The sequence below is a fragment of the Camarhynchus parvulus genome, chromosome 4, assembly GCF_901933205.1.
Source record: "Camarhynchus parvulus chromosome 4, STF_HiC, whole genome shotgun sequence".
Classification (NCBI taxonomy): domain Eukaryota; kingdom Metazoa; phylum Chordata; class Aves; order Passeriformes; family Thraupidae; genus Camarhynchus; species Camarhynchus parvulus.
Genome location: NC_044574.1, coordinates 1,878,408 through 1,906,267, shown reverse-complemented (window position 1 = coordinate 1,906,267; position 27,860 = coordinate 1,878,408). Strand labels below are relative to the sequence as shown.

Here is a 27,860-nt window from a genome sequence, read left to right as displayed (position 1 = left end):
CCATGGCCATGGAAGGAAACATCAGAGAATGGAAGGGTTTGGTGATGACAGTTGTTTATTCATCGATAAAAACAAAAGAGATTTTTGTCAGTTTTAGGAAGGGGGATCCAACTGTAGGAAAGGGGAGTTTTCCCCTAAAACACAGAATTTTGAGGTTTTGGGGAGCTGCAGCTTGGGATGGGGTCAGGAACTGCCACTCCAGGAGTTCCCAGGGTGGGAATTCCATGGCCATGGAAGGAAACATGGGAGCACAGAAGGGTTTGGTGACCACGGTTTTTTATTCACCAATAAAGCCAAATTTTTGCCGATTTTAGGAAAGGGAGATCTGATTGCAGGAAAAGGGGGATTTGTGTGGATTTGGGGGTCACAGGGCCGTGCCCTGCTCAGGCGCCTTGGCCTCGCGCGGGTAGAACTCGGCCAGGATGTTCTCGGGGATGCGCTTGAGGAGCTGCTTGGGGAAGATGCGCAGGAGCTGCCAGCCGATGTCCAGCGACTCGAAAATGCTCCGGTTCTCATAGGGACCTGCCAGGAGAGCGGGGTGGAGGATTTGGGGCTGCTGCAGGGGCTCCCCCGGATCCCAAATGCCCAGTTTAGGGCCCGAGGCTCACCCTGGGAGATGAAGTGCTTCTCGAACTTGTGCAGGAACTCCAGGTACAGGAGGTCGTCGGCGGACAGGGCCTCCTCGCCCACCACGGCCTTCATGGCCTGCACGTCCTTCCCGATGGCGTAGCAGGCGTACTGCGGGGTCAAGGGATTGGGATGGGCACGGACCCCACAGCCCAGCCAGGGACACCAAGGGACACCTCCCACCATCCCAGGTGGCTCCAAGATCCATCCCAGCCTGGCCTTGGGCACTGCCAGGGATCCAGGGGCAGCCCCAGCAAATCTGGGAATTCCAGCCTAGCCAGGAATTCCTTGCCAAGATGCCAGCCCAATCTCCCCTTTCCCAGTGGGAGCCATTCCCTGGCTCCTGTCCCTGCAGGCCTTGTCCCCAGTCCCTCTCCAGCTCTCCTGGAGCCCCTCCAGGCACTCTGAGGATTCCCTGGAATTTTCCCTCCTCCAGGGGAACATTCCCAGCTCTCCCAGTCTGACTCTAGAATTATGGAATGGTTTGGGTTGGAGGGACCTTAAATCCCATCCCATCCCATCCCATCCCATCCCATCCCATCCCATCCCATCCCATCCCATCCCATCCCATCCCATCCCATCCCATCCCATCCCATCCCATCCCATCCCATCCATCTTTAGGGACACCTTCCCCTACCCTGGGTTGCTTCTGTGTCCTGTCCCTCCCATCCCATCCCATCCCATCCCATCGCATTTCCTCCCCATGTCATTTTATCCCACCCCATTTCATCTCAATTCTATCTCATCCCAAATCAGCCCAATTCCTTCCCATCCCAAATTCTGTTCCATCCATCCATCCATCCATCCATCCATGCATCCATCCATCCATCCATGCATCCATCCATCCATCCATCCATCCATCATCCATCCATCCATGCATCCATCCATCATCCATCCATCCATCCATCCATCCATCATCCATCCATCCATCCATCATCCATCCATCCATCCATGCATCCATCCATCCATCCATCCATCATCCATCCATCCATCCATCCATCCATCCATCCATCCATCCATCCATCCATCATCCATCCATCCATCCATCCATCCATCCATCCATCCATCCATCCATCATCCATCCATCCATCCATCATCCATCCATCCTGGCCTTGGACATTCCCAGGGATTTGGGGCAGCCCCAGCATTCCCGTGTGTTTTCGCTTTCCCTGTATTTTCCCCCCATCCCAATAAAGGCAGATGAAGATTTGGGATTTAGGACACCCCGTGGAGCTCAGTGGGATCCAATCCTGAATCATCCCAAAATCAGAGCTTCCCTCTGCAATCCCGTGGCCATTCCTGGTGCTCTGAGCTCTTCCCTTCTCCAGGAGAATATTCCCAGCTCTCCCAGCCTGGCTCCAGAACAGCTCCAGCCCTCAGAACATCTCCAGAATCTGCTCTGGAATTGCTCCAGCAGCTCCAAACCCTCCTGAACTTGGGATCTGGGAGCAGAAGCAGCTCCACGGGTGGGGCCTCCCCTAAGCCTCCCCGAGCAGGGCGACATGAGGGCCCTGAAGTGACAAACGCCCCACCCCGAGTGTCCCCAAGCCCTCACCAGCTGGTTGGACACGTCCCCGTGGTCCTTCCTGGTCATTCCCTCTCCGATGGCCGATTTCATCAGCCGGGACAGGGACGGCAGAACGTTGATGGGGGGGTAAATCTGTAGGGGTGGAGCAACCCCAATGTCCAGCCAGAGCTGGGGGACCCCACCCCTACTCCCAGCACCCCTATCCTGGTGTTCCCGGGTGGTTTCCAGCCCTGGTGGGTGCTGGATCCAGCCCTGGATCCATCCCTGGATCCATCCCCGGAGATGGGAAGGGGTTTGGGAACGAACCTGGCGGTTGTGGAGCTGCCGGTCCACGTAGATCTGGCCCTCAGTGATGAACCCAGTCAGGTCGGGGATGGGGTGGGTGATGTCTGGGGTGGGGCGACAGAGGGGTTGTGAGACCCCAAAGTGGCGCTGGCAGCTCAGCTGGACATGGGACAGCGCTGGGTGACATCTGTGGGGTCACCGGGGCAGCACAGACCCCACTGGGGTCAGTAGGGGGGGGCTTGGTGTCACCCCCTTGTCCTGGAGAGACCCCAAATGGGAGGGGATGAGGTGGTTGGGGTGACACAGAGGGGTTCTGGTGTCACCCCCTTTTCCTGGAGCGACCCCAAATGGGAGGGGATGGGGTGGCACAGAGGGGTTTTGGTGCCGCTCCCTTGTCCTGGACCTGAAGACCCCAAATGGGAGGGGATGGGGTGGTTGGGGTGGCACAGAGGGGTCTCAGTGTCACCCCCTTGTCCAGGGACCCCAAATGGGAGGGGATGGGGTGTTTGGGGTGGCACAGAGGGACCTCAGTGTCACCCCCTTGTCCTGGAGCTGGGCACCCCAAATCTGGGTGGTTGGGGTAGCACAGAGAGGTTTTGGTGTCACCCCCTTGTCCTGGAGTGACCCTAAATGAGTGGGAATGGGGTGGCTGGGATGGCACAGAGGGGTTTTGGTGTCACCCCCTTGTCCAGGGACCCCAAATGGGAGGGGATGAGGTGGTTGGGGTGGCAGAGAGGGATCTCAGCGTCACCCCCTTGTCCTGGAGTGACCCCAAATGAGTGGGAACGGGGTGATTGGGGTGACACAGAGAGGTTTTGGTGTCACCCCCTTGTCCAGGGACCCCAAATGGGAGGGGATGGGGTAGTTAGGGTGGCAGAGAGGGATCTCAGTGTCACCCCCTTGTCCTGGAGCTGGGCACCCCAAATCTGGGTGGTTGGGGTAGCACAGAGCAGTTTTGGTGTCACCCCCTTGTCCTGAAGCAACCCCAAATCTGGGTGGTTGGGGTGGCACAGAGAGGTTTTGGTGTCACCCCCTTATCCTGGAGTGACCCCAAATGGGAGGGGATGGGGTGGTTGGGGTGGCACAGAGGGGTTTTGGTGTCACCCCCTTGTCCAGGGACCCCAAATGGGAGGGGATGGCGTGGTTGGGGTGGCACAGAGGGATCTCAGTGTCACCCCCTTGTCCAGGGACCCCAAATGGGAGGGGATGGGGTGTTTGGGGTGGCACAGAGGGACCTCAGTGTCACCCCCTTGTCCTGGAGCTGGGCACCCCAAATCTGGGTGGTTGGGGTAGCACAGAGAGGTTTTGGTGTCACCCCCTTGTCCTGGAGTGACCCTAAATGAGTGGGAATGGGGTGGCTGGGATGGCACAGAGGGGTTTTGGTGTCACCCCCTTGTCCAGGGACCCCAAATGGGAGGGGATGAGGTGGTTGGGGTGGCAGAGAGGGATCTCAGCGTCACCCCCTTGTCCTGGAGTGACCCCAAATGAGTGGGAACGGGGTGATTGGGGTGACACAGAGAGGTTTTGGTGTCACCCCCTTGTCCAGGGACCCCAAATGGGAGGGGATGGGGTGGCTGGGATGGCACAGAGGGGTTTTGGTGTCACCTTCCTGAAGCCAAGGACCCCAAACAGGAGGTGTTGAGGGGTTGTTGGGGACATGGAGAACTCTCAGACCCCAAACCACCCCAGCATCCTCACCGCCCCAGGAGCTCCCAAACCCGGGTAAAACCAGCGCAATTTGGGATTTCCCAATCCTGCGATTCCCAGAGTGGGGAAATCCCGATCTCCCACGGCGTTCCCGCCCCCTCCCGGTATTCCCGGCCCCACCGTGTCCCGCTGACCGTCGTTGGGCATGGTGAGGATGGGGATCTGGGTGATGGAGCCGTTCCTGCCCTCCACGCGCCCGGCGCGCTCGTAGATGGTGGCCAGGTCCGTGTACATGTAGCCGGGGAAGCCGCGGCGGCCCGGGACCTCCTCCCTGGCTGCTGACACCTGCGGGGTTTGGGGCGGTCAGGGCACCCCGAACACCCCAAAAGCCACGGGAGGCAAAGGGGACACGAGTGTCCTGAGCAGCCTAGGTAGCCTGGGTGCCCCAAATATCTCGAAAAACTCAAGAAGCTTGGGAACCCCAGGTGTGCTGGGAATCCTGAGCTCTAGACACCCCAAACACCCCAAAAACCATGGGAAGCACGAGGGACACGAGTGTTCCAGCAGCTCAGGCAACCCCAAAAACCCCAGGTGTGCTGAGCGCCCCAAACACCCCAAATAACTCAAAACCTGTGAAAATCCCAGGTGTGCTGAGAATCCTGAGCACCCCAAACACCCCAAACACCCCAAAAACCGTGGGAGGCATGAGGGACATGAGTGTCCTGAGCAGTCCAGGCAACCCCAAAAATCCCGGGTGTGCTGGGTGCCCCAAGCACCCCAAAAAACTCAAAACCCATGAAACCCCAGGTGTGCTGAGGATTCCGAGCATCCCAAATACCCCAAATACCCCAAACACCACAGGAAGAATGAGGGACACGAGTGTCCTGAGCAGCCCAGGTGTTCTGGGTGCCCCAAACACCCCAAAAACTCCAGAAGCTTGGGAACCCCAGGTGTGCTGGGAATTCTGAGCATTCTAGACACCCCAAAAACCCCAAACACCTCAAAACCCCCCAAAACTATGGAAATCCCAGATGTTCTTGTCACCCTCATCACCCCAAACTCCCCAAGGACCCTGTCACCCCCAGCTGTCCTTGTCACCCCCGACACCCCAAACATCTCGGGCACCCTAAAAACCCCAAACACCCCAAAAACTACGGCAGAGACAAGGGACATGAGTGTCCTGAACAGCCCAGGCAGCCCCAAAAACCCCAGGTGTGCTGGGCGCCCCAAATACCCCAAGAACCACGGAATCCCCAGGTGTGCTAAGGATTCTGAGCACCCCAGACACCCCAAACATCCCGGGCACCCCAAAAACCCCAACCACCACAAAAACTACGGCAGAGACAAGGGACACGAGTGTCCTGAACAGCTCAGGCAACCCCAAAAACCCCAGGTGTGCTGGGCGCCCCGAACACCCCAAAAAACTCAAAACCCATGAAACCCCAGGTGTGTTGAGGATTCTGAGCACCCCAGACACCCCAAGAATCTTGGGAACCCCACGTGTGCTGCTGCCCCAAGCACCCCAGACACCCCAAACACCTCAAAACCCCCAAAGCCCCCAAAACCATGGGAATCCCAGCTGTCCTTGTCACCCTGAGCACCGCAAGGTCCCCAAGGACCCTGGGCTGTCCCTATCACCGTGAGCACCCCAAACACCCCAAGGACCCTGCATTGTCCTTGTCACCCCAAACACCCCAAGGACCCAGGGCTGTCCTTGTCACCCTGAGCACCCCAAATCCCCAAAGACCCTGTCACCCCCAGCTGTCCTTGTCACCCCAAAGCCCCCAGGGATCCTGAGATCCCCAGCTGTCCTGGTCACCCTGAGCACCCCAAACTCGCCAAGGACACTGGGCTGTCCTTGTCACCCTGAGCACCCCAAGGACCCTGGTATGCCCAGCTGTCCTTGTCACCTCAAATCCTCCAGGGACCCTGGGCTGTCCTTGTTCCCCCAGGCCCCACAAGGACCCTGGGACCTCCAGCTGTCCTTGTCACCCTGAGCACCTCAAACTGGCCAAGGACCCTGGGCTGTCCTTGTCACCCCAAACCCCCCCAAGGACCCTGGGCTGGTCCTTGTCACCCTGAGCACCCCAAACACCCCAAGGACGCTGAGCTGTCCTTGTCACCCTGGGCCCCCAAACCCCGCGGCCACCCCGCGCTGACCTCTCGGAGAGCCTCGGCGTAGGAGCTCATGTCGGTCAGGATGACCAGCACGTGCTTCTCGCACTGGTATGCCAGGAACTCGGCCGTGGTCAGCGCCAGCCGCGGAGTGATGATCCTCTCGATCCTGTGGGACACCCCCAATTAGCGCAATTAGGTTAATTAGCCCCCGCAGGGCAGGTTTGGGGTGCCAGGGAAGGGAGGGAGAGAGGGAAGGGGGAGGAAGGAAGGAAGGAGAAGGAGAAGGAGAAGGAGAAGGAGAAGGAGAAGGAGAAGGAGAAGGAGAAGGAGAAGGAGAAGGAGAAGGAGAAGGAGAAGGAAAATGGAGAAGGAAATAAGGAGAGAGAAGAAAGAAGGAGGAAAAGGAGGAAGAAAGGAAAGGAAAATGGAAGAAAATTCAGAGAAAAGAAAGAGAAAGAAAGAAAAAGGAAAAAGGAGGAGGAGGAGGAAGGGAAAGAAAGAAGAAGGGAAAGAAGGAGAAGGAGAATGTGGGAGAAGGAGAAAGGAAAAGAAGAAGGAAGGAAAAGAATAAGAAAGGAAGGAGGAGGAGAGAGAAGGAAAAGAGGGAAAAGGAGAAAGAAGAAGGAGAAAGGAAAAGAAAAAGGAAGGAGAAAATAAGAGAGGAGGGAGAAGGAGGAGAGGAAGGGAGAAGGAGAAGGGAAAAGGAGAAGGAAAAAGAGAGATGGAAGAGGAGAAGGGAAAAGAGAGAGGGAAGAGGAGGAGGAGGAGGAAGAAAAAGGAGGAGAAAGAAGGAGAAAAAAGAGGAGGAGGAGGGAGAAGGAAGAATGAGGAGACAAAAGGAGAAAGGAGGAGGAGGGAGAAGGAGAGGAAGAGGAGGAGGAGGCAGGGCTGTGCCTCACGTGGGGTCGTTGGCCAGGTTGAGGAAGAGGCACACGTTCTCCATGGAGCCGTTCTGCTCAAAGTCCGACTTGAAGAACCGCGCGGTCTCCATGTTCACCTGCGGCGGGCAGGACATGCGGTCAGCGGGTGGGGACATGGGGACACGGGGACACGAGGACAGGGCGCTTCTGGGGTCACCTGGCATGACATGACTCACCCCCATGGCCGCAAAGACGATGGCGAAGTTGTCCTCGTGGAAATCCACCACATCCTTGGATTTCTTCACCAGCCCGGCCTGGCGGCAGATCTGCGCCGCAATCTGAGGGAGGGGACAGGGACAGGGGTGGCAGCAGGGACAGGGACAGGGGTGGCAGCAGGGACACCCTGGAGTGGCCGTGGCCCCTGTGGGACCGGGACATGGCCCCATGGGCCAGGGACCAGCAGGGTGTCCCCCTCTTGCTGTGTCCTGCCTTGCCTGTGGTCACTCCTGTCTGGTCAGGGATGGTTCCCATCATATCCTGCCCTACGGATCACGTCCCATCCCATGCCATGGATCCCATGCCATGGATCCCATCGCCATCCCATGCCCTTCCCATCCCATCCCATCCCATCCAACTGATCCCATCCCAATCCCATCCCATGCCATGGATCCCATCCCACCCCATGCCATGGTTCCCATCCCATCCCATCCCATCCCATCCCATCCCATCCCATGCCATGGATCCCATCCCATGGATCCCATCCCATCCCATCCCATCCCATCCCATCCCATCCCATCCCATCCCATCCAACTGATCCCATCCCAATCGCATCCCATGCCATGGATCCCATCCCATCCCAATCCTCTCCCATCCCATCCCATCAATCCCATCCCACCTCATTCCATGAATCCCATCCCATCCCAATCCTCTCCTATCCCATGGATCCCATCCCATGCCATGCCATCCCAATCCCATGCAAAGGATCCCACCCCATGGATCCCATGCCATGCCATGCCATCCCATTCCACCCCATGGATCCCATCCCACCCTGTCCCATCTCATCCCGTCCCATCCTGTCCCATCCCATTCCTTCCCCCTCTGGAATTCCCAGCCCCTCCTGCTCCATCCCACACTCATGGGGACATGAGAAGGGTCTGGAGCCCCCCAATCCCTAGATTTAGGGACCCCAAACCAGCCCTGATCCTCCCACACAGCGCACAGGCATTGCCGTGCCAACAGGGAAACTGAGGCACGAACTGACAGCAGCTTCCCAACCACAGGAGCGGGGATCCGACCTTCCCAACCCCTCCATGCTCCTCCTCCCACAATCCCACCTCGTTGTGGGGCAGCCCAGCGGCGGAGAAGATGGGAATTTTCTGTCCGCGGGCGATGCTGTTCATGACGTCGATGGGAGAGATCCCGGTCTGGATCATCTCCTCAGGATAGATCCGCCCGTGGGGGTTGATGGGCTGGCCTGGAGCGGGAAATAGAGGAATCATGGAATGGTGGGGTTGGAGGGGGCCTTGAACCCCTTAGGTCCCACCCAGGGACAATTCCCATTATGCCGGGGTGCTCCAAGCGCTGTCCAGCCTGGCCTGGGACACTGCCAGGGATAGGAGGGAGGATGGCCCTGGTTGGTGGCAAAAATTGGGAAGGAAGTTCTGGAGATGAGCAGGGAGCAGCTCTGGGTGGGGGGGACAGGAACCATCCCAGTGCCTGGACAACCTCCTGGAGCACCCCGGTGGGGATGGATGGATGGATGGATGGATGGATGGATGGATGGATGGATGGATGGATGGATGGATGATGGATGGATGATGGATGGATGGATGGATGGATGATGGATGGATGATGGATGGATGGATGATGGATGGATGGATGGATGGATGGATGATGGATGGATATGGATGGATGGATGGATGGATGATGGATGGATGGATGGATGGATGGATGGATGGATGATGGAGGGATGGATGGATGATGGATGGATGATGGATGGATGGATGGATGGATGGATGGATGGATGGATGGATGGATGGATGGATGGATGGAGGGATGGATGGAGGGATGGATGGATGCAGGGATGTGGTGGCACCACAGGGCATGGTGACACCCCAATTCCAGCCCATCCCAAGCCATCCCCATGCTGCCGGCGTACCGTTGATGTGAGGAAGCCCATCAGGGGACGCTGCGATGGGTTTGGGGAGGGTTGAACACCCGGCCTGTGGGGACACAGGGACTGTCCCTGCCTGAGGCCACCAGCTGGGGGTGGCACCTGCTGGTCCCATGGACTGGGACACGGTCCCCATCCCGATCCCGGGACATGTCTCCCACCCCCAGAGGGGACACAGGGACCGGGGGTGGGGCAGGAAGTGTCACCTGCAGGTTCGGTGACACTGCAGCTCCTGTGGCGGGAAGGTGCCAGCACATGGGGACAAGACCCCCAGGTCCCCTCCATGTCCCCAGCCACCCCCATAACCCTGTCCCCGTGTCCCCATGCCCATGGCCACCCCTGTCACCTCCCCCTTGGGTCCTGGGTTCCCAGGCAGGGTGGTGACACTGAGACCCCCCATAAAGGCGCAGGGGACAGGACCTTGTCCCCATCATCCTTTCCATGTCTCGATGCCCCCAGTCACCTCCATCACCCTGTCCCCATGTCCCTGTGTCCCCATCACCCAGTCCCTGTGTCCCCATGTCCCCACCACCTCCACCACCCTGTCCCCTTGTCCGCGTGTCCCCATCACCCTGTCCCCATGTCCCAATGTCCCCATCACCCAGTCCCCGTGTCCCCATATCCCCATCACCCCCCACCACCCTGTCCCCTTGTCCCCATGTCACCATCACCCCCACCACCCTGTCCTTGTGTCCCCATGTCCCCATCACCCCCATCACCCTGTCCCTATGTCCCCATTGTCCCCCATCACCCTATCCCTGTGTCCCCATGTCCCCATGACCCATATCACCCTGTCTCTGTGTCCCCACATCCCCATCATCCTGTCCCTCCCCATGTCCCCATCACCCCATCACGCTATCCCTGTGTCCCCATGTCCCCCACCACCCTGTCCCTGTGTCCCCATCACCCCCATTACCCCATCCCTGTGTCCCCATGTCCCCATCACCCTGTCCCTATGTCCCCATGTCCCCATCACCCCCATCACTCTGTCCCCGTGTCCCTGTGTCCCCATCACACTGTCACTGTGTCCCCACATCCCCATCACCCTGTCTCTGTGTCCCCATGTCACCATTACCCCCATCACTCTGTCCCCATCACACTGTCACTGTGTCCCCACATCCCCATCACCCTGTCTCTGTGTCCCCATGTCACCATTACCCCCATCACTCTGTCCCCATCACCCTGTCCCTGTGTCCCCATGTCCCCATCACCCCCATCACTCTGTCCCCGTGTCCCTGTGTCCCCATCACACTGTCACTGTGTCCCCACATCCCCATCACCCTGTCTCTGTGTCCCCATGTCACCATTACCCCCATCACTCTGTCCCCATCACACTGTCACTGTGTCCCCACATCCCCATCACGCTATCCCTGTGTCCCCATGTCACCCACCATCCTGTCTCTGCGTCCCCATCACCCCCATTACCCCATCCCTGTGTCCCCATGTCCCCATGTCCCCATCACCCCCACCACCCTGTCCCTGCGTCCCCATGTCACCATCACCCCCACCACCCTGTCCCTGCGTCCCCATGTCACCATCACCCCCATCACTCTGTCCCCATGTCCCTATAATCCTGTCCCCATGTCCCCATCACCCTGTCCCTGCGTCCCCATGTCCCCATCACCCCCATCACTCTGTCCTTGAGTTCCCATGTCTCTGTGTCCCCATCACTCTGTCCCCGTGTCCCCACGTCCCCAGTCTCTCCCCTCTCTCAGTCCCCAGCTCAGTGGGGTGACACCAACCCCCCAACGGTCCCCAGGGAGGGGACGAGGCCTCGCCGCTCCCTCTCAACCTCATCGACCGTTTCGGAGCCGCGGCGGCATCGATCGCGACAAAGCCACGGTTCCCTGACCTCGCCTCGGTGGCTGCCGCCCCCTGCCCGCCCCCCCCTGTCCCCCACGGGACGCGGTGGCCGTGCGGGGACACGGCAGCGGTGTCACAGCGCATCAGCGTGATGGCAGCGCCGAGCGCCGAGCACGAAAGGTCAGCGGCCACGGCAGCGGCGACTCCCGGGGGACACCGAGAGCGCCAGGGGGGGGGCGACACCGGGGGGGCGACACGGGGGAGGTGACACCGCCCCCCTGCCCTTTGCGGGAGCGCGACGGGATGGCGGCGGACACGCGGCCCCCGTGGGTGAGGGGACAGCGCAGGGACAGGGCCACCCCCCGGCCCGACCCCGAGTGACCCCCGGGGGGGTTTGGGGGGCTCGGGGGACATGAGGGGACGGGGGGGGCTCAGAGCTGGATCCCAGAGAGGTTGGGGGGGGAAGGGACCCTAAATCGCATCGATGTCACCCTCCTGCCATGGGGACACCTTCCACTGTGCCAGGTGGATTTGGGTGCTGGCCGGCCCGGGCTGGGACACTGCCAGGGATGGGGTGACACCGCCAGGGACGAGGTGACACTGCCAGGGATGGGGTGACACTGCCAGGGATGGGGTGACACCGCCAGGGATGAGGTGACACTTGCAGGGATGAGGTGACACCACCAGGGATGAGGTGACACCGCCAGGGACGAGGTGACACTGACAGGGATGGGGTGACACCGCCAGGGACGGGGTGACACCGCCAGGAATGCGGTGACACCACCAGGGATGAGGTGACACCGCCAGTGATGGGGTGACACCGCTAGGGACGAGATGACACTGACAGGGACGAGGTGACACCGCCAGGGATAGGGTGACACCGCCAGGGACGAGATGACACTGACAGGGACGAGGTGACATCGCCAGGGATAGGGTGACACCGCCAGGGACGCTGTGACGCTTTCAGGGACGAGGTGACACCGCCAGGGATAGGGTGACACCACCAGGGATGAGGTGACACCGCCAGGAACAGGGTGACACCGCCAGGAACAGGGTGACACCGCCAGGGATGAGGTGACACCGCCAGGGACGAGGTGACACTGACAGGGACGGGGTGACACCGCCAGGGACGAGGTGACACCTTCAGGGACGAGGTGACACCGCCAGGGACGAGGTGACACCACCAGGGATGAGGTGACACCGCCAGGAACGGGGTGACACCGCCAGGGACGAGGTGACACTGACAGGGATGGGGTGACACCGCCAGGGACGAGGTGACACCGCCAGGAACGGGGTGACACCGCCAGGGACGAGGTGACACTGACAGGGATGGGGTGACACCGTCAGGGACGAGGTGACACCACCAGGGACGAGGTGACACTTTCAGGAGCCCGGTGCCACCTCACCGGGACTCCTTTCCCCGCCCACCCCGCGCGTTTCCCGGGATCACCGCGCACGGAGGACGCGGGGCCGTGTGCCGCCCTGTCCCAGGTGGCTGTCACAGCTCGGAGGTGACCCAGGGACGTTCTCAGCCGCAGAGCTGAACCCCGAACCCCCGAAGCCCCCCAAATTTCGGTGCCAGCTCACCCAGCATGTCCTCGGACACCGGCGTGCGCAGGATGTCCCCCGTGAACTCGCACGTTGTCGCCTTGGCATCGATGCCCGATGTGCCCTCAAACACCTGCGGGGTGCCCGGCGAGGGCAATTAACCAGGATTAATTAAGGCTTCGCGGGACGTGACGTGACCCACGCTCACCCCAACCCCCCCCCCCGGGAGGGGACATAAAAGAGGGGACAAAGTTTGGGGTTAAAAACCCTTCTTGAGGGGCTTTGGGGGGGATATTTTTTGGGGGTGGACACGTGAATGCCGCCTTTTGATCCGGATCATATTTGACATAATTTGCGTTAATTAACCCCCGGCTCGCCGCTTTAATTAGAGCCGGGTGGCCCCTGGGAGCAGGGGGAGCTGGGGACGGTGGTAGGTGACACTCGGAGCCCCCCAGGTGGCTGCGGGTCACCCCCAACAACGCCGAGGCTGCGAAAATCCCCTTTTCTCAGTTTTTTTTCCTTCCTTTTATCCCTTTTCCTCCCTTTTTGTCCCCCCTGCCCGAGCCTGACTCCCTGATAGGATTAAAAGGGCGGCGCCGAGGCGCAGGTGGCACCAGAGCAGCGACTTTGGGGCCCCCGCGGGGCCACCTGGGGGGGGATCCGGGCTAATTAGGGGGGGCTTGACCCCAAACAGCCCCGGGGCTCGCGGCTTTGGGGACACCCCGGTGGCTGCTTGTGTCCCAGGGTTGGTGGCTTTGGGGACACCCCGGTGGCCGCTGGTGTCCCAGGGCTGGTGGCTTTGGGGACACCCTGGCAGCCCCTGCTGTCCCAGGGCTCGCGGCTTTGGGGACACCCCGGTGGTCACTGCAGTCCCAGGGCTGGTGGCTTTGGGGACACCCCAGCAAGGACTGGTGGCTTTGGGGACACCCCAGTGGCTGCTGGTGTCCCAGGGCTGGTGGCTCTGGGGACACCCCGGCAAGGACTGGTGGCTTTGGGGACACCCCGGTGGTCACTGCAGTCCCAGGGCTGGTGGCTTTGGGGACACCCCGGCCAGGGTTGGTGGCTTTGGGGACACCCCAGCCAGGGCTGGTGGCTTTGGGGACATCCCACCCAGGGCTGGTGGCTTTGGGGACATCCCAGCGGCCCCTGCTGTCCCAGGGCTGGTGGCTTTGGGGACAATGGCCTGGCTGTCCCAGGGTTGGTGGCTTTGGGGGGTGATGGCAGCGCCATCCTGCGATGGAGGGGGGGTCAGTGTGGGGTTGTGGGGTGAGGGGAGGGGGACACCCCCTGTCCCAGGACACCCCTGGCCATCCCAGGACATCCCTGACCGTCCCAGGACACTGTCCCCTGCCCCAGGACACCCCTGGCCATCCCAGGACATCCCTGACCGTCCCAGGACACTGTCCCCTGTCCCAGGACATTTGTCCCAGGACACTGTCCCTCACAGGACCCCACTATCTGTCCAAGGACACTGTCACCTGTCCCACAACACTGCCCATCCCAGGACACTCCTGGCCATCCCAGGACACTGTCACCTGTCCCAGAACCCATCCCAGGACACCCCTGGCCATCCCAGGACACTGTCACCTGTCGCAGGACATTGCCCATCCCAGGACACCCCTGGCCATCCCAGGACACCAGTCACGCCTCTAGAGAGCACAGGGACACGAGCCCGACAGCCACCACTGGAGGGGGACAGAGCCACGGGACAGAGCCCCGGGACAGGGACAGAATCCGGGACAGGGACCCGGACAGACCCTGGGACAGGGACAGAGACCCGGGACAGAGCTCCGGGACAGGGACCCGGACAGACCCGGGACAGGGACCCGGGACAGGGACCCGGGACAGAGCCTGGGGCAGGCACAGAACTCCGGGACAGGGACCCGGGACAGGGACCCGGGACAGAGCCTGGGGCAGGGACAGAACTCCGGGACAAGGACCCGGGACAGGGACCCGGGACAGGGACAGAGCTCCAGGACAGGGACCCGGGACAGGGACAGGGCCCGGGACAGGGATCCAGGACAGAGCTTGGGGCAGGGACCCGTGACAGGGACAGAACTCCAGGACAGGGACCCAGGACAGAGCCTGGGACAGGGACAGAACCCCGGGACAGAGCTCCGGGACAGGGACCTGGGACAGGGACAGAGCCCGGGGACAGAGACAGAGCCCCGGGTCGCGCAGACCCGGCGTGTCGCCGTGTGGCGGTGTCGCCGTGTCCCCGCGGTGTCGCCGTGTCCCCGCGCTCACCTGCACGATGGCCTTGGCGCCCATCACCTCCAGCACCTGCCCGCTGCGGGTGGTGCCGTTGGGCAGGGTGAAGTTCACGATCTCGGCGTACTGGGCGAACTGTGGGGACAGCGACACGGGCAAACGGGGTGGCGGCGTCCCCTCTGTCCCCTCAGCCCGCCCCTGTCACCCCAGCCCCGCCTGCTCTGCTGGTGCTGCCTCATTTTCCCTCCTTTGGTCCCGAAGCCACCAAACCCTGAGGCGGGGACACACCGGGTGGCAAAGGGGTGGCGCTGCCTGTCCCTGTCACTGTCCCATCCTGGAGCTGCCCCTGGGCTGTGGCACCGCTCCGTGCCTCAGTTTCCCCGATGTCGGGGGGATTTTCCCGTCCCGAGGAGGTGACACCGAACGCTGTCACAGCCAGAGCCACCAGGGTGCCACCACCTCCAGGGCAGAGGTGTCCCCATGAGGCACGAGTGGCACTCATGGGGACACCGCGGGGCACACGGAGGGGACACGTCCTGCTCTGGGGACAATGGCCGATGTCGCGCAGGGCTCTCCTGCTCCTCCTCCTTTGATTGAGCTGATTAATTAATAAATGACAGGGCCGTGGAAATGCGACACCGGGTGACAAAACCCTCTGGGTGTCACCCGGGTGGCCCCAGCCCAGCCAGGAAAGCGGGACAAGGGACAAGGAGGGTGACAGCGAGGGGACACGGGGGTTGTGGAGTGGCCCCGCTCAGAGCAGGGTCCCTGTGGGAGAAGGGGCTTGGGCAGGGGACAGGGGACAGAGCTAGGAAAGGGGACAGGGGACAAGGGACAGGGGACAAGGACAGAGCTGGGAAAGGGGACAGGGAATGGGGGACAGAGGACAAGGACAGAGCTGGGAAAGGGGACAGGGACAAGGGACAGAGCTGGGAAAGGGGACAAGGGACAGAGCTGGGAAAGGGGACAAGGGACAGAGCTGGGAAAGGGGACAGAGGACAAGGACAGAGCTGGGCAGGGGACAGGGGATGGGGACAGGGGACAAGGGACAGAGCTGGGAAAGGGGACAGGGGACAAGGGACAGGGGACAGGGGACAGAGCTGGGCAGGGGACAGGGGATGGGGACAGGTGACAAGGACAGAGCTGGGAAAGGGACAGGGATGGGGGACAGGGGACAAGGACAGGGCTGGGAAAGGGATGGGGACAAGGGACAAGGACAGAGCTGGGAAACGGGACAGGGGACAAGGGACAGAGCTGGGAAAGGGGACAGGGGACAGGGGACAAGGGACAGAGCTGGGAAAGGGGACAGGGGATGGGGGACAGGTGACAAGGAAAGAGCTGGGAAAGGGGATGGGGACAAGGGACAGAGCTGGGAAAGGGAACAGGGGACAAGGGACAGGGGACAAGGACAGAGCGGGACAGGGGACAGAACTCAGGCAGGTGCACAGGACGCAGGGACAGGAGCCAGAGCTTGGTCAGGGACACAGGGGACAGGACACAAGGACACAGGGACAGGGCACAGGGACACAGGGGACAGGACACAGGGGACAGGACACAAGGACACACGTGGGCTGAGCTCGGGCAGGGACAAAGGACATGGGGGACAGGGTGCCCGGACCGAGCACACACCTGTCCCACGGAATGTCCCCCGTGTCCCCAGTGTCCCCCGTGTGGGCGCACACGCCACTTGTGCGGGGACACGGGGACACCGGGACATGGGGACACCGGGACATGGGGTCACCGGGACACTGGGACATGGGGACACGGGACACGGGACATGGGGACACGGGGACATGGGGACACCGGGGCATGGGGACACGGGGGCACCGGGACATGGGGACACGGGGACATGGGGACACGGGGACATGGGAACATGGGGACACCGGGACATGGGGACATGGGGTCACCGGGACACGGGGACATGGGGACACGGGGACACCGGAACATGGGGACATGGGGACACGGGACATGGGGACACGTGGACATGGGGACACGGGGACATGGGGACACGGGGACACGGGGACACCGGGACACGCCACCCGCGCGTGCAGGCGGGGACAGGGCTCTGCTGCCGAGCGCGTCCAGAGGAGGGAGCTCGGACCCCGGAGAGGAGGGGACAGCCCAGGGGACAGCCCAGGGGACAGCCCAGGGCACAAGGGACAGGAGGGATGGCACAGGGAAAGGGGACAGCCCAGGGGACAAGAGATGGAGAAGAAGGGACAGGGGACAGCCCAGGGGGCAGGAGGGAGAGGACAGAGGACAGGTGACAGGTGACAGGGGACACACTCCCCCCATTGCACTCTCAGCACGGGGGTCCCCGCGCAGCCCCAGGTGCCACCGCCAAGCTGTCCCCATGTCACCCCAGGGCCCTACCTTGACGTTGTCCAGCACCACCAGGGGCCCGTTGACACCGCACACTGTCCTGTAGGCTGCGGGAGGGGACACCGTCAGTCCCCAGAGCCACGGGGCCACCCGGGCGGTGCCACCCCCGCGTCCTGTCCCTTCCTGTGTCCCTTTCCCTGCGCCGGTGACACCCCGAGTGACCAGTGGCGGCCCGACTGTGTCACCGACTGCAGGAAATGTCACTCGGTGGTGACACGGCACTCGGCGGCTGTGTCACCTTCTGGAAGTGTCCCCAAGTGCCCGGCGGGGATGTCACCGCTGGGAATGCCACCAGGGCCAGCAGGGAAGTGTCCCCTTGTCCCCTCCCAGTCACGCCTTGCCCGAGGATCGTGCCTGGCCCGGTGGGATGCGGGGACACTTCCCAAAGTCCCCGCTGTGCTGGGGGGACGCTGGGGACAGCCCGGGGGTGACATTGGGGTGGGGAAAGGAGGGTGTGACCCCGCGGGGACAGCCCTGGGACAGGCGGTGACAAACGGGGAGAGAGGACAAGGGTGACAAACGGGGGTGCAGCTGGGTAGGAACACGGGGAGAGGCAACAGATCCAGGGAATTTTGGGATTGGGATCCTGGGAGTTCCAGGATTGGGATGGGATCCTGGAAATTCTGGGATTGGGATCCTGGGAGTTCCAGGTTTGGGATGGGATCCCGGGATTGGGGTGGGATCCCGGGAATTCCAGGGATTGGGATGGGATCCCGGGATTGGGATGGGATCCCGGGATTGGGATGGGATCCTGGAAATTCTGGGATTGGGATGGGATCCAGGGAATTCCAGTATTGGGATCAGATCCTGGGAATTCTGGGATTGGGATTCTGGGAGTTCCGCGTTTGGGATGGGATCCCGGGATTGGGGTGGGATCCAGGGAATTCCAGGATTAGGATTGGATCCTGGGAATTCTGGGATTGGGACTGGGTCCCCGGGAATGCCAGGGATTGGGTCCTGGGAATAATGGGATTGGGATGGGATCCTGGGAATTCTGGGATTGGGATGAGATCCAGGGAATTCCAGGGATTGGGATGGGAAGCCGGGAATAATGGCATTGGGATGGGATCCCGGGATTAGGATGGGATCCTGGGAATTCTGGGATTGGGACTGGATCCCCGGGAATGCCAGGGATTGGGTCCTGGGAATAATGGGATTGGGATGGGATCCTGGGAATTCTGGGATTGGGATGAGATCCAGGGAATTCCAGGATTGGGATGAGATCCCGAGAATTCTAGCGTTGGGATGGGATCCCGGGAATGCCAGGGATGGGGTCCTGGGAATAATGGGATCGGGTGGGATCCTGGGAACGGTGGGTTCAGGATCAATTCCCAGGAGTGCCGGGGTTCATCAATTCCCGGGAACACCGGGGTTTGGGATCAATGCCCGGGAATGCCGGGGTTTGGGATCAATTCGCGGGAATGCCGGGGTTTGGGATCAATGCCCGGGAGTGCCGGGTTTGGGATCAATTCCCGGGAACGCCGGGACTGGGATCGGCTCCTGGGAACACCGGGTTTAGGATCAATTTTCGGGAACACCGGGGTTTGGGATCGGCTCCTGGGAACACCGGGGTTTGGGATCGAAATTTTATCCCGGGATTTTTGGTTTATTGGCTCCTGGGAACACCGGGGTTTGGGATCGGCTCCTGGGAGTGCCGGGTTTTGGGATCGGCCCCCGGCGGGCGCAGGTGCAGGTGCGGGGCAGCTGATCCGGCTCTGAGCCGCGCCTTGATCACGCCGGGAAGTGTCACAGCCCCGAGCGCTGCCCCGGCCCCGCTGACCCCGCCGGGCCCTTTCATGCCCTGCCCCCTCTGCCACGCCGCGCTCCGGCATTCCCACCTGATCCTAATCGGATCGGAGAGGCCGGGCCAGCTGCAGGGCGCCCCGCGGGGATGGGGGTCCCTGATGTCCCCGCGCTGACGGTGGCACTGTCCCCCAGCTGGCAGTTCATTCCTGGGCATGGGTCCCGTTTCTCCCCTGGACACCCCACGGGGCACTGTGGGGTCACCCTGGTGGCACAACGGGACCCTCGGTGTCCCCTCCCCTCAGCCAGGGCAGTGCCAGTGATCCCGAATATCCCAGCAATGGGATCATGGAATTCCGGGCTGGTTTGGGTTGGGAATTCCTTAAAGCCCAGGAATTCCATCCCTGGCACCTTCCACTGTCTCAGGTGGATCCAACCCCAATGTCCAACCTAGCCTTGGGCACTGCCAGGGATCCAGGGGCAGCCCCAGCAAATCTGGGAATTCCAGCCCAGCCAGGAATTCCTTGCCAAGATGCCAGCCCAATCTCCCCTTTCCCAGTGGGAGCCATTCCCTGGCTCCTGTCCCTGCAGGCCTTGTCCCCAGTCCCTCTCCAGCTCTCCTGCAGCCCCTCCAGGCACTCTGAGGATTCCCTGGATTTTTCCCTTCTCCAGGGGAACATTCCCAGTTTTCCCAGCCTGGCTCCAGAGGGGCTCCAGCCCTGGGAATAGCTCTGGAATCTGCTCTGGATTTGCTGCAGCAGCTCCACACCCTCCTGAATTTGGGATCTGCAAGCTGGAGCAGCTCTGCAGGTGGGCTCTCACCTGAGCAGAGCACAGGGATGGAATTCCCACCTCTCCCAACCACATTCTCCCAGGCCTGCCCCCAGTCCTTTCCCCTCCGGCCTGGATTTGTGCCCCATCCCGGCTCCTCCTGCCCTTGGCCTTGCTGAGCCCCACGAGGTTCTCCCAGCCCCGCTCCAGGAGCTAATTAGCTAATTAGCCTTCTCTGCCCTTCCCCAATTAGGGCCGGCTCCTGCTGCTCGCCCATTCAGCCTCCGGAGGGGCCGGCACACCGGGAGCCCCCTCCCCCCCCTTTGTCCCTTTATTCCCAAAGTGACCATCCGGCCTTTTATTCCCATTCCCGCTTCCCTTCCCCCGGCTGGAGTTTCTGGGGTTTTTAATTTTCAGCAGCCCCAAAGTCACCCCCGTGGGACAGGGACGTTTGGAGTGTCACTTGTCCCACCACGGGGGTGACCAGCGCGGTCCCAGTGGCTGCCACCCCCTTGGGGACACTCCTGGCTGCCCTCCGGCCCCACCGGGATGGCTCTTCCCACCGGGAATGTGGGAGCCTCTGGCAGGGCTGGTGTCACTGGGGGTGACATTGGATCATTGGCTGAGCTCTTGGATGATATGGAAATCCATCCTTAATCCACCCATCCGTCCATCCATCCATCCATCATCCATCCATCCATCCATCCATCATCCATCCATCCATCCATCCATCCATCCATCCATCCATCCATCCATCCATCCATCCATCCATCATCCATCCATCCATCATCCATCCATCCATCCATCCATCCATCCATCCATCCATCCATCCATCCATCCATCCATCCATCCATCCATCCATCCATCCATCCATCCATCCATCCATCCATCCATCCATCCATCCATCCATCCATCCATCCATCCATCCATCCATCCATCCATCCATCCATCCATCCATCCATCCATCCATCCATCCATCCATCCATCCATCCATCCATCCATCCATCCATCCATCCATCCATCCATCCATCCATCCATCCATCCATCCATCATCCATCCATCATCCATCCATCCATCCATCATCCATCATCCATCCATCCATCCATCCATCCATCCATCCATCCATCCATCCATCCATCCATCCATCATCCATCCATCCATCCATCATCCATCCATCATCCATCCATCCATCCATCCATCATCCATCCATCCTCCATCCATCCATCCATCCATCCATCATCCATCCATCATCCATCCATTCATCCATCCATCATCCATCCATCCATCATCCATCCATCCATCCATCCATCCATCCATCCATCCATCCATCCATCCATCCATCCATCCATCCATCCATCCATCCATCCATCATCCATCCATCCATCCATCCATGCATGGGCAGGGACCTCTGGACATCCGGGAATCCTGGAATGGTTTGTGTTGGCAGGGGCCTCAAATCCCACCCGATTCCATCCAGGGACCCCTCCCACCACCCCAGGTGCTCCAAGCCCGGTGTCCAGCCTGGCCTTGGACATTCCAGGGATCATTCCAGCTCCTCATCCCTGCCTGGCTCTGGGATGTCCTGTAGGGACAGAGCGGGAAATCACAACAGCAACGCCAGGGGACAGCCTGGAAAGGAATTGGGGTGGGGAGAGAGGAGGAGGAGGAGGAGAAAAAGGAAAAGAGGGAAACAAAGAAGAAAGAATGAGGAGGAAGAGGAAAAAAAGGAAAAGAAGAAGAAAGAATGAGGAGGAAGAGGAGAAAAAGGAAAAAAGATGAGGGAGGAGGAAGAGGTGGGAAGAGGTGAACAAGGGTGAGAAATAGAAGGAGAAGAAGAGGAAGAGGAAAGAGGAGGAGGGGGAGGTGGAGATGAAGGAGGAGAAGAATAAAAAGAAGAGGAAGAAGAAGAGGAGGAGGAAGAAAAGGAGGAGGAAGAAGAGGAAGAAGGGGAAGATGAAGAAGAGGAGGAAGAAGAGGAAGAGGAGGAGAAGGAGAAGGACATGAAAGAGGAGAAGAAGAAGTGGAGGAAGAGGAGAAAAAGGAAGAAGGCGAGGGAGGAGGAAGAGGTGGAGAGGTGAAGAAGGATGAGAAAGAGAAGAAGAAGAAGAAGGAGAAGAAGAAAGAGGAGGAGGAAGAAAAGGATGAGGAGGAGAAGAAGAAGAGGAGGAGGACGAGGAGGAGGAGAAGGAAAAGAGGAGGAGGAAGAGGAGGAGGAGAAGAAGAAGAGGAGGAAGAGGAAGAAGAGGACGAGGAGAATAACAAGAGGAGAAGGAAAGAAGGAGGAGAATAACCAGAAGAGGAGAAGGAAGAGAAGGAGGAGAAGAACAAGGAGAAGAGGAGGAAGAAGAGGAGGCGGAGGAGGACGAGCAGAAGAAGAGAAGGAGAAGAAGAACAAGACGAGGAGGAAGAGGAGGAGGAGGAGGAGGGCCGAGAAGCGCAGGGCGAGCACCGGAAAGCCCCAGCAGCGATAATGAAGCCGCAGCCGCGGGCTGGGTGGGCTGCGGCCGCCGGCCGGGGGCACGGCCGGGGGCGGGGGGCGGTGGGGGGCGAGGGGGCCGAGGGGGCAGCAAAGCCTTTCAACGTGGCCTTTCCACACCCCCAGCCCCAAATTCACAGCTGCTGTCACATGCGATCTCCGTCAGCGCTGACACTCACGCACTGCTGCCCGCGCGGGGGGGACCGCGGCCCCCGGTGACAAAGGGGACCCGACCCGGCTCCACCCGCCGCTAATTGCTCCCGCTCGCCCGCCCTGCCCTCCGCAGCCCCCGCGGCCCCTCCCGGCCCCTCCCGGCACGCAGGGCTCGGCTGCAAAGTGCGCCGGGGGCTCGCTGCCACCTCCGAGAGGGGCTTGGGGTCGGGGAAGGGAGCTGGAGGGTCGATCTGTTCTGCCAGCTCAGGTGGATCCGGGTCCATCCAGCCTGGCCTTGGGTGCTTCCAGAGATCCAGAGGCAGCCGCAGCAAATCTGGGAATTCCAGCCCAGCCCCTCCTCATCCCTCCCAGGGAGGAATTCCTTCCCAAAATCCCACCCAAATCTCCCCTTTTCCCGTGGGAAGCCATTCCCCTTTTTTGCCACCTCATCCTCTGGGCTGGATGTGGGGAGAGTGATGCTCAACCCCCGCTCCAACTTCCCGAGCTGGGAAGGGATGGGGACACCTGGAGCAGGAGGGATAAACAGCTCCCAAATCCCCCAAATCCGCATTCCCAGAGCAAAGCTGTGGGTGCAGGGCTGCCCCAGCAGCTCCAGAGCTGGTCCGGAGCCACCCTGGGGCACAGGGAGGGTCCCCGGTGTCCCCCGGGGCACAGAGGGGGGACCCCACCCCTGGCACCCCTGGCAGGGCAGGGAGGGGCAGAAGGTTCTGGATGGGGCTGGGTGCATCCCCATCCCTGGAGTGTCCAAGGGACAGGGACAGGGCTTGGAGCAGCCTGGGACAGCGGGAGGTGTCCCTGAGGGTGGCACTGGCTGCGATTCAAACTCCCTCCCAACCCGAAATCCAGGATTTTACGACCCCACGAATGCCCAATTTCCAGAACCCACCCCACAAACGCACCCCATACCTTTTTTCCTCCTCCAACTCCTCCTCCCAATCCCCTCTCGCTCCCCCGAGCCCACCCTGGCACTTTTGCGACAATCCCCAAGTGACCGCTTCCCCTCCCATCAACGCCGGCTGGCCCCGGTCGCCTCCTGGACCTGCCCATTGTGCCGTGTGTCACTTTGTGCCGCGCTGTCAACCCCGCGGGGCTGGCCCGGGGCTGGCAGGGGCCGTGAAAAGCCCGGCGGGGGGTCGCACTCTATGCCACTAATTAGGGCCCCGGCAGCCGCGGGTTCCCAGACACACCTGCACAGTCATGTGGGGGCAGCCCCAGAAAAGGCGGCCCCAGCCAAGCGTGAAGCCAGCGAGAGAGAGAGAAAAAAAAAAAAAAAGGAGAAAAAAGAAAAAAAGAGAGTGAAAAAAAAAAAAGAGGAAATTCAATCGTTGCTCGCTGTGGGTTTTGCTGGTGGAAAAAAAAACAAGCAGGGAGGGAGGAGAGGGGAGGGGAGGGATCCTAAAGGATGTGGGATCAAGGGTGGGGGTTGTTGTGGGGCAGTGGGGTCACAGCCCCCCAGGGAAGGGTGGCCAAGGGTTGGGAGTGTCCCTGGATGCTCCTCTGCTGCTGCCCGTGTCCCAGACGGCACCAGGAATGGATCCCAAAGGGACCAGGCCGTGCCTGGAGCAGGAGAGGTGTCAGGGATGGTGGGGACAGCTGGGATGTGGAAGTGTCCCACCAAAATCACTGCTGGGCTGGGGCTGCGTGGCACAAATTGAGTGTCCATCTGTCTGTCCATCCATCCATCCATGGATCCATCCATCCATGATCCATCCATGATCCATCCATCCATCCATCCATCCATCCATCCATCCATCATCCATCCATCCTTCCATGGATCCATCCATCCATGATCCATCCATGATCCATCCATCCATCCATGATCCATCCATGATCCATCCATCATCCATCCATCATCCATCATCCCTCCATCCATCCATCCATGATCCATCCATGATCCATCCATGATCCATCCATCCATCCATCCATCCATCCATCCATCCTTCCATGGATCCATCCACCCATGATCCATCCATGATCCATCCATCCATCCATCATCCATCCATCCATCATCCATCCATCATCCATCCATCCATCCATCCATCCATCATCCATCCATCCATCCATCCATCATCCATCCATCCATCCATCCATCCATCCATCCATCCATCCATCCATCCATCCATCCATCCATCCATCCGTCATCCATCCATCCATCCCTGCCCATCCCAGTTCTCCCAGTTCCAGGCACTGGGCTGTAGCTGGGGACAGTGACACCACCCCTGTGCCCAGTGAGGACTGGGACCCCAAACTGGGAAACTGAACTGGGACCACAGACTTGGACTCTAAGCTGGAACTCTTAACTGGGAACCTGAATGAGAACCCTTAACTGGGGCTCTAAACTGGAACCTTTAACTGGGACCCTAAACTGGGAACAAAAACTGGGACCCCAAACTGGGAAACTGAACTGGGATGGCAAGCTAGGACTCCAAACTGGGACCCTAAACTGGGAACATAAACTGGGATACTGAACTGGGACCCCAAACTGGGATCCTTATCTGGTACCCTAAACTGGTACCCTAAACTGGGAATATAAACTGGGACCCTAAACTGGGGCCCCAAACTGGCACCCTAAACTGGGAACCTGACCTGGAACCCTTAACTGGAACTGTAAGCTGGGACCCTAAACTGGGACCCTAAACTGGGATCCCAAGCTGGGACGGCAAGCTAGGACTCCAAACTGGGACCCTAAACTGGGAACATAAACTGGGATACTGAACTAGGATCCCAAACTGGGATCCTGAACTGGGACTCTAAACTGGGATCCTGAACTGGGATCCCAAACTGGGATCCTGAACTGGGACCCTAAACTGGTACCCTAAACTGGGACCCTAAACCGGGAACATAAACTGGTACCCTAAACTGGGACCCCAAACTGGGACTCCAAACTGGGACCCCAAACTGGGACCCTAAACTGGGACCCCAAACTGGGACCCCAAACTGGGACTCCAAACTGGGACCCCAAACTGGGACCCTAAACTGGGACCCCAAACTGGGACCCTAAACCAGGAACATAAACTGGAACCCTAAAGTGGGACCCCAAACTGGGACCACAAACTGGAACCCCAAACTGGGACCCCAAACTGCGACCCCAAACTGGGACCCCAAACTGGGATCCCGAACTGGGGGAACCCCTGCCACCTCTGCTGTCACCTCCCAGAACATTTTGGGACCCGCCTGTCCCAGCTGCCCACCTGGGTGACAGGGACACACTGGGGACAGGACTTTGTCCCCGCCTGGGTGGCGGTGCCGGGCTGGGCACAGGGTGGGGACAAACGCGTCCCTCGAGGGGACAAACGCGACCAGCGGGAAGAAACTGGGGCGGTTTTTTCCTGGCAAAGGGACACGCGGGTGACACCCGAGCCAAGGGCTGGCGCTCGGCCAGGCGACACGGGCAGGAGTCACCCGCGGGTGGCCGCTGTTGACAGCAAACACGGCGGGTGGCCGGGCAGGGCCAGCTCGGCTCGGGAGGGACCGGAGCCACCCGGTTGGGGACATCGCCATCGCAGCGAGGTGGCTTCCGAACTGCCCGGCAGCGAAGGCACAAAGGTCACAAGGGACGCCCTTGGGGACAGCGGGGCCTTGGGGACAAGGTGACAGGGGGATCGTCCAGCCCCGTGTGGCGCTGACACGATACCAGGTGTCCCGATGTCGCCGTGGGATGGGGACACAGCGGGAAGGGCGCCCCGGTTGTCACCACGGCGCCTCACAGGTGTCCCCAAGGTGGGGACACTTTCCGCGGTCCTTGTGGGTGCGGTCCCCAGGCAGGGACACCCCCGCAGCCCCGCAGTGTCCCCCTGTCCCCTCGAGAGACACACGTGGCCCCTGTGTCACCCTGCCTGCCGCAGTGCCACCCAGCTGTCCCCTCCTGAGCCAGTGTCACCCGCCCATCCATCCCTGCCATCCCTGCCTGTCCCAGTGCCACCCGCCCGTCCTTGTCACCCCTGCATGTCCCAGTGCCACCCCTCTGTCCCTTCCTGACGCGGCGTCACTCGCCCGTCCCTGTCACCCCTGCCTGCCCCAGTGTCACCCACACGTCCCTGTACCTGCTCCAGTGCCACCCACGCACTCCTGCTCGGTGTCACCCCCTCGTCCCTGCCACCACTGCTCGGGGACAGAGCGATGTCCCTCCCCTCCCCGGGGCTCGCCCCTCGGTGTCCCCTCGGTGTCCCCGCGGTGTCCCCGCGGTGTCCCCTCGGTGTCCCCCACTCACTCAGCCGGGGGTTGCTGTGGAAGTCGCGGGTCACGGCCAGCCCGTGCTCGCGGGCGGCCGCCAGCTCTGTCGCCGCTGCTGTCACCTTGGTGGCGGCCATGGCCCTGTCCCTGTCCCTGTCCCTTGTCGCCGTCACGGTCCCGGTCCCGCCGGGCAGGACACGGCAGCGCCCGGGGTTTTGTAGCCCCGGCCCGGCCCCGCCCGCGACACCGGCGGCAATGGTGACACCGGCGGCACAGGTGACACCGGAGACACAGGTGACACCGGAGACACAGGTGGCACCGGAGACACAGGTGACAGCGTGTTGGCTGTAAACAGCGGGAGGGAGCGGCCGGGGGCGGGACCGCGGGAGCCGGGATGGGGGCAGGGAACGGGAATGGGAGAGGGAACGGGAATGGGAATGGGAATGGGAATGGGAATGGGAATGGGAACGGGAATGGGAATGGGAACGGGAATGGGAATGGGGACAGGAACGGGAATGGGAACGGGAATGGGAATGGGGATGGGGATGGGGATGGGGATGGGAACGGGAATGGGGATGGGAATGGGGATGGGGATGGGGATGGGGATGGGAACGGGAACGGGAATGGGAATGGGAACGGGAATGGGAATGGGGACAGGAACGGGAATGGGAACGGGAATGGGAATGGGAATGGGGATGGGGATGGGGATGGGGATGGGAACGGGAATGGGGATGGGAATGGGAATGGGGATGGGGATGGGGATGGGGATGGGGATGGGAACGGGAACGGGAACGGGAATGGGGATGGGAATGGGGATGGGGATGGGGATGGGGATGGGGATGGGAACGGGAACGGAGGGAATGGGAATGGGAATGGGAATGGGAATGGGGATGGGAACGGGAACGGGAATGGAATGGGATAGGGATAGGGATAAGGGGTATGAGACAGGCAATGGAACAGGGGTAAGGGATAGGGATGGGAATAGGGATAGAGAGAGGGGGAGGGATAAAGAATAGGGGGATGAATAGGGATAAGGGGCAGGGATAGGAAATGAGGATAGGGATAAGGGGTGGGGTAGGGAATAGAGATAAAGGATGAGTAGGGATAGGGATAGGGATAGGGATAGGGATAGGGATAGGGATAGGGATAGGGATAGGGATAGGGATAGGGATAGGACAGGGATAGGGACAGGGATAGGGATGGGGATGGGGATGGGGATGGGGAATGAGATAAGGGATGGGGATAAAGGACAGGGATTACGGGTGTGAGCTAAGGAAAGTGATAGGGATAAGGGGTAGGGATCGGAATAGGGAGAGGGAAAAGGAAAGGCGCAGGGAGAGG

General features: G+C 60.8%; 1 protein-coding gene across 1 annotated transcript; it reads right to left on the bottom strand.

Moving 5' to 3' along the window:
• Window positions 1–364: 364 nt before the first annotated feature.
• Window positions 365–26,656, bottom strand: ATP6V1B1 (ATPase H+ transporting V1 subunit B1). The gene is made up of 14 exons (XM_030947389.1): window positions 26,557–26,656; window positions 17,174–17,229; window positions 14,837–14,935; window positions 12,629–12,722; window positions 9,258–9,287; window positions 8,400–8,539; window positions 7,302–7,403; window positions 7,105–7,202; window positions 6,248–6,371; window positions 4,282–4,432; window positions 2,462–2,544; window positions 2,183–2,287; window positions 609–738; window positions 365–522 (listed from the first exon to the last, which is right to left on the bottom strand). The coding sequence occupies exons 1-14, from the start codon at window positions 26,654–26,656 to the stop codon at window positions 365–367; spliced, it is 1,470 nt and encodes a 489-aa protein (XP_030803249.1).
• Between the last annotated feature and the right edge of the window lie 1,204 nt (window positions 26,657–27,860).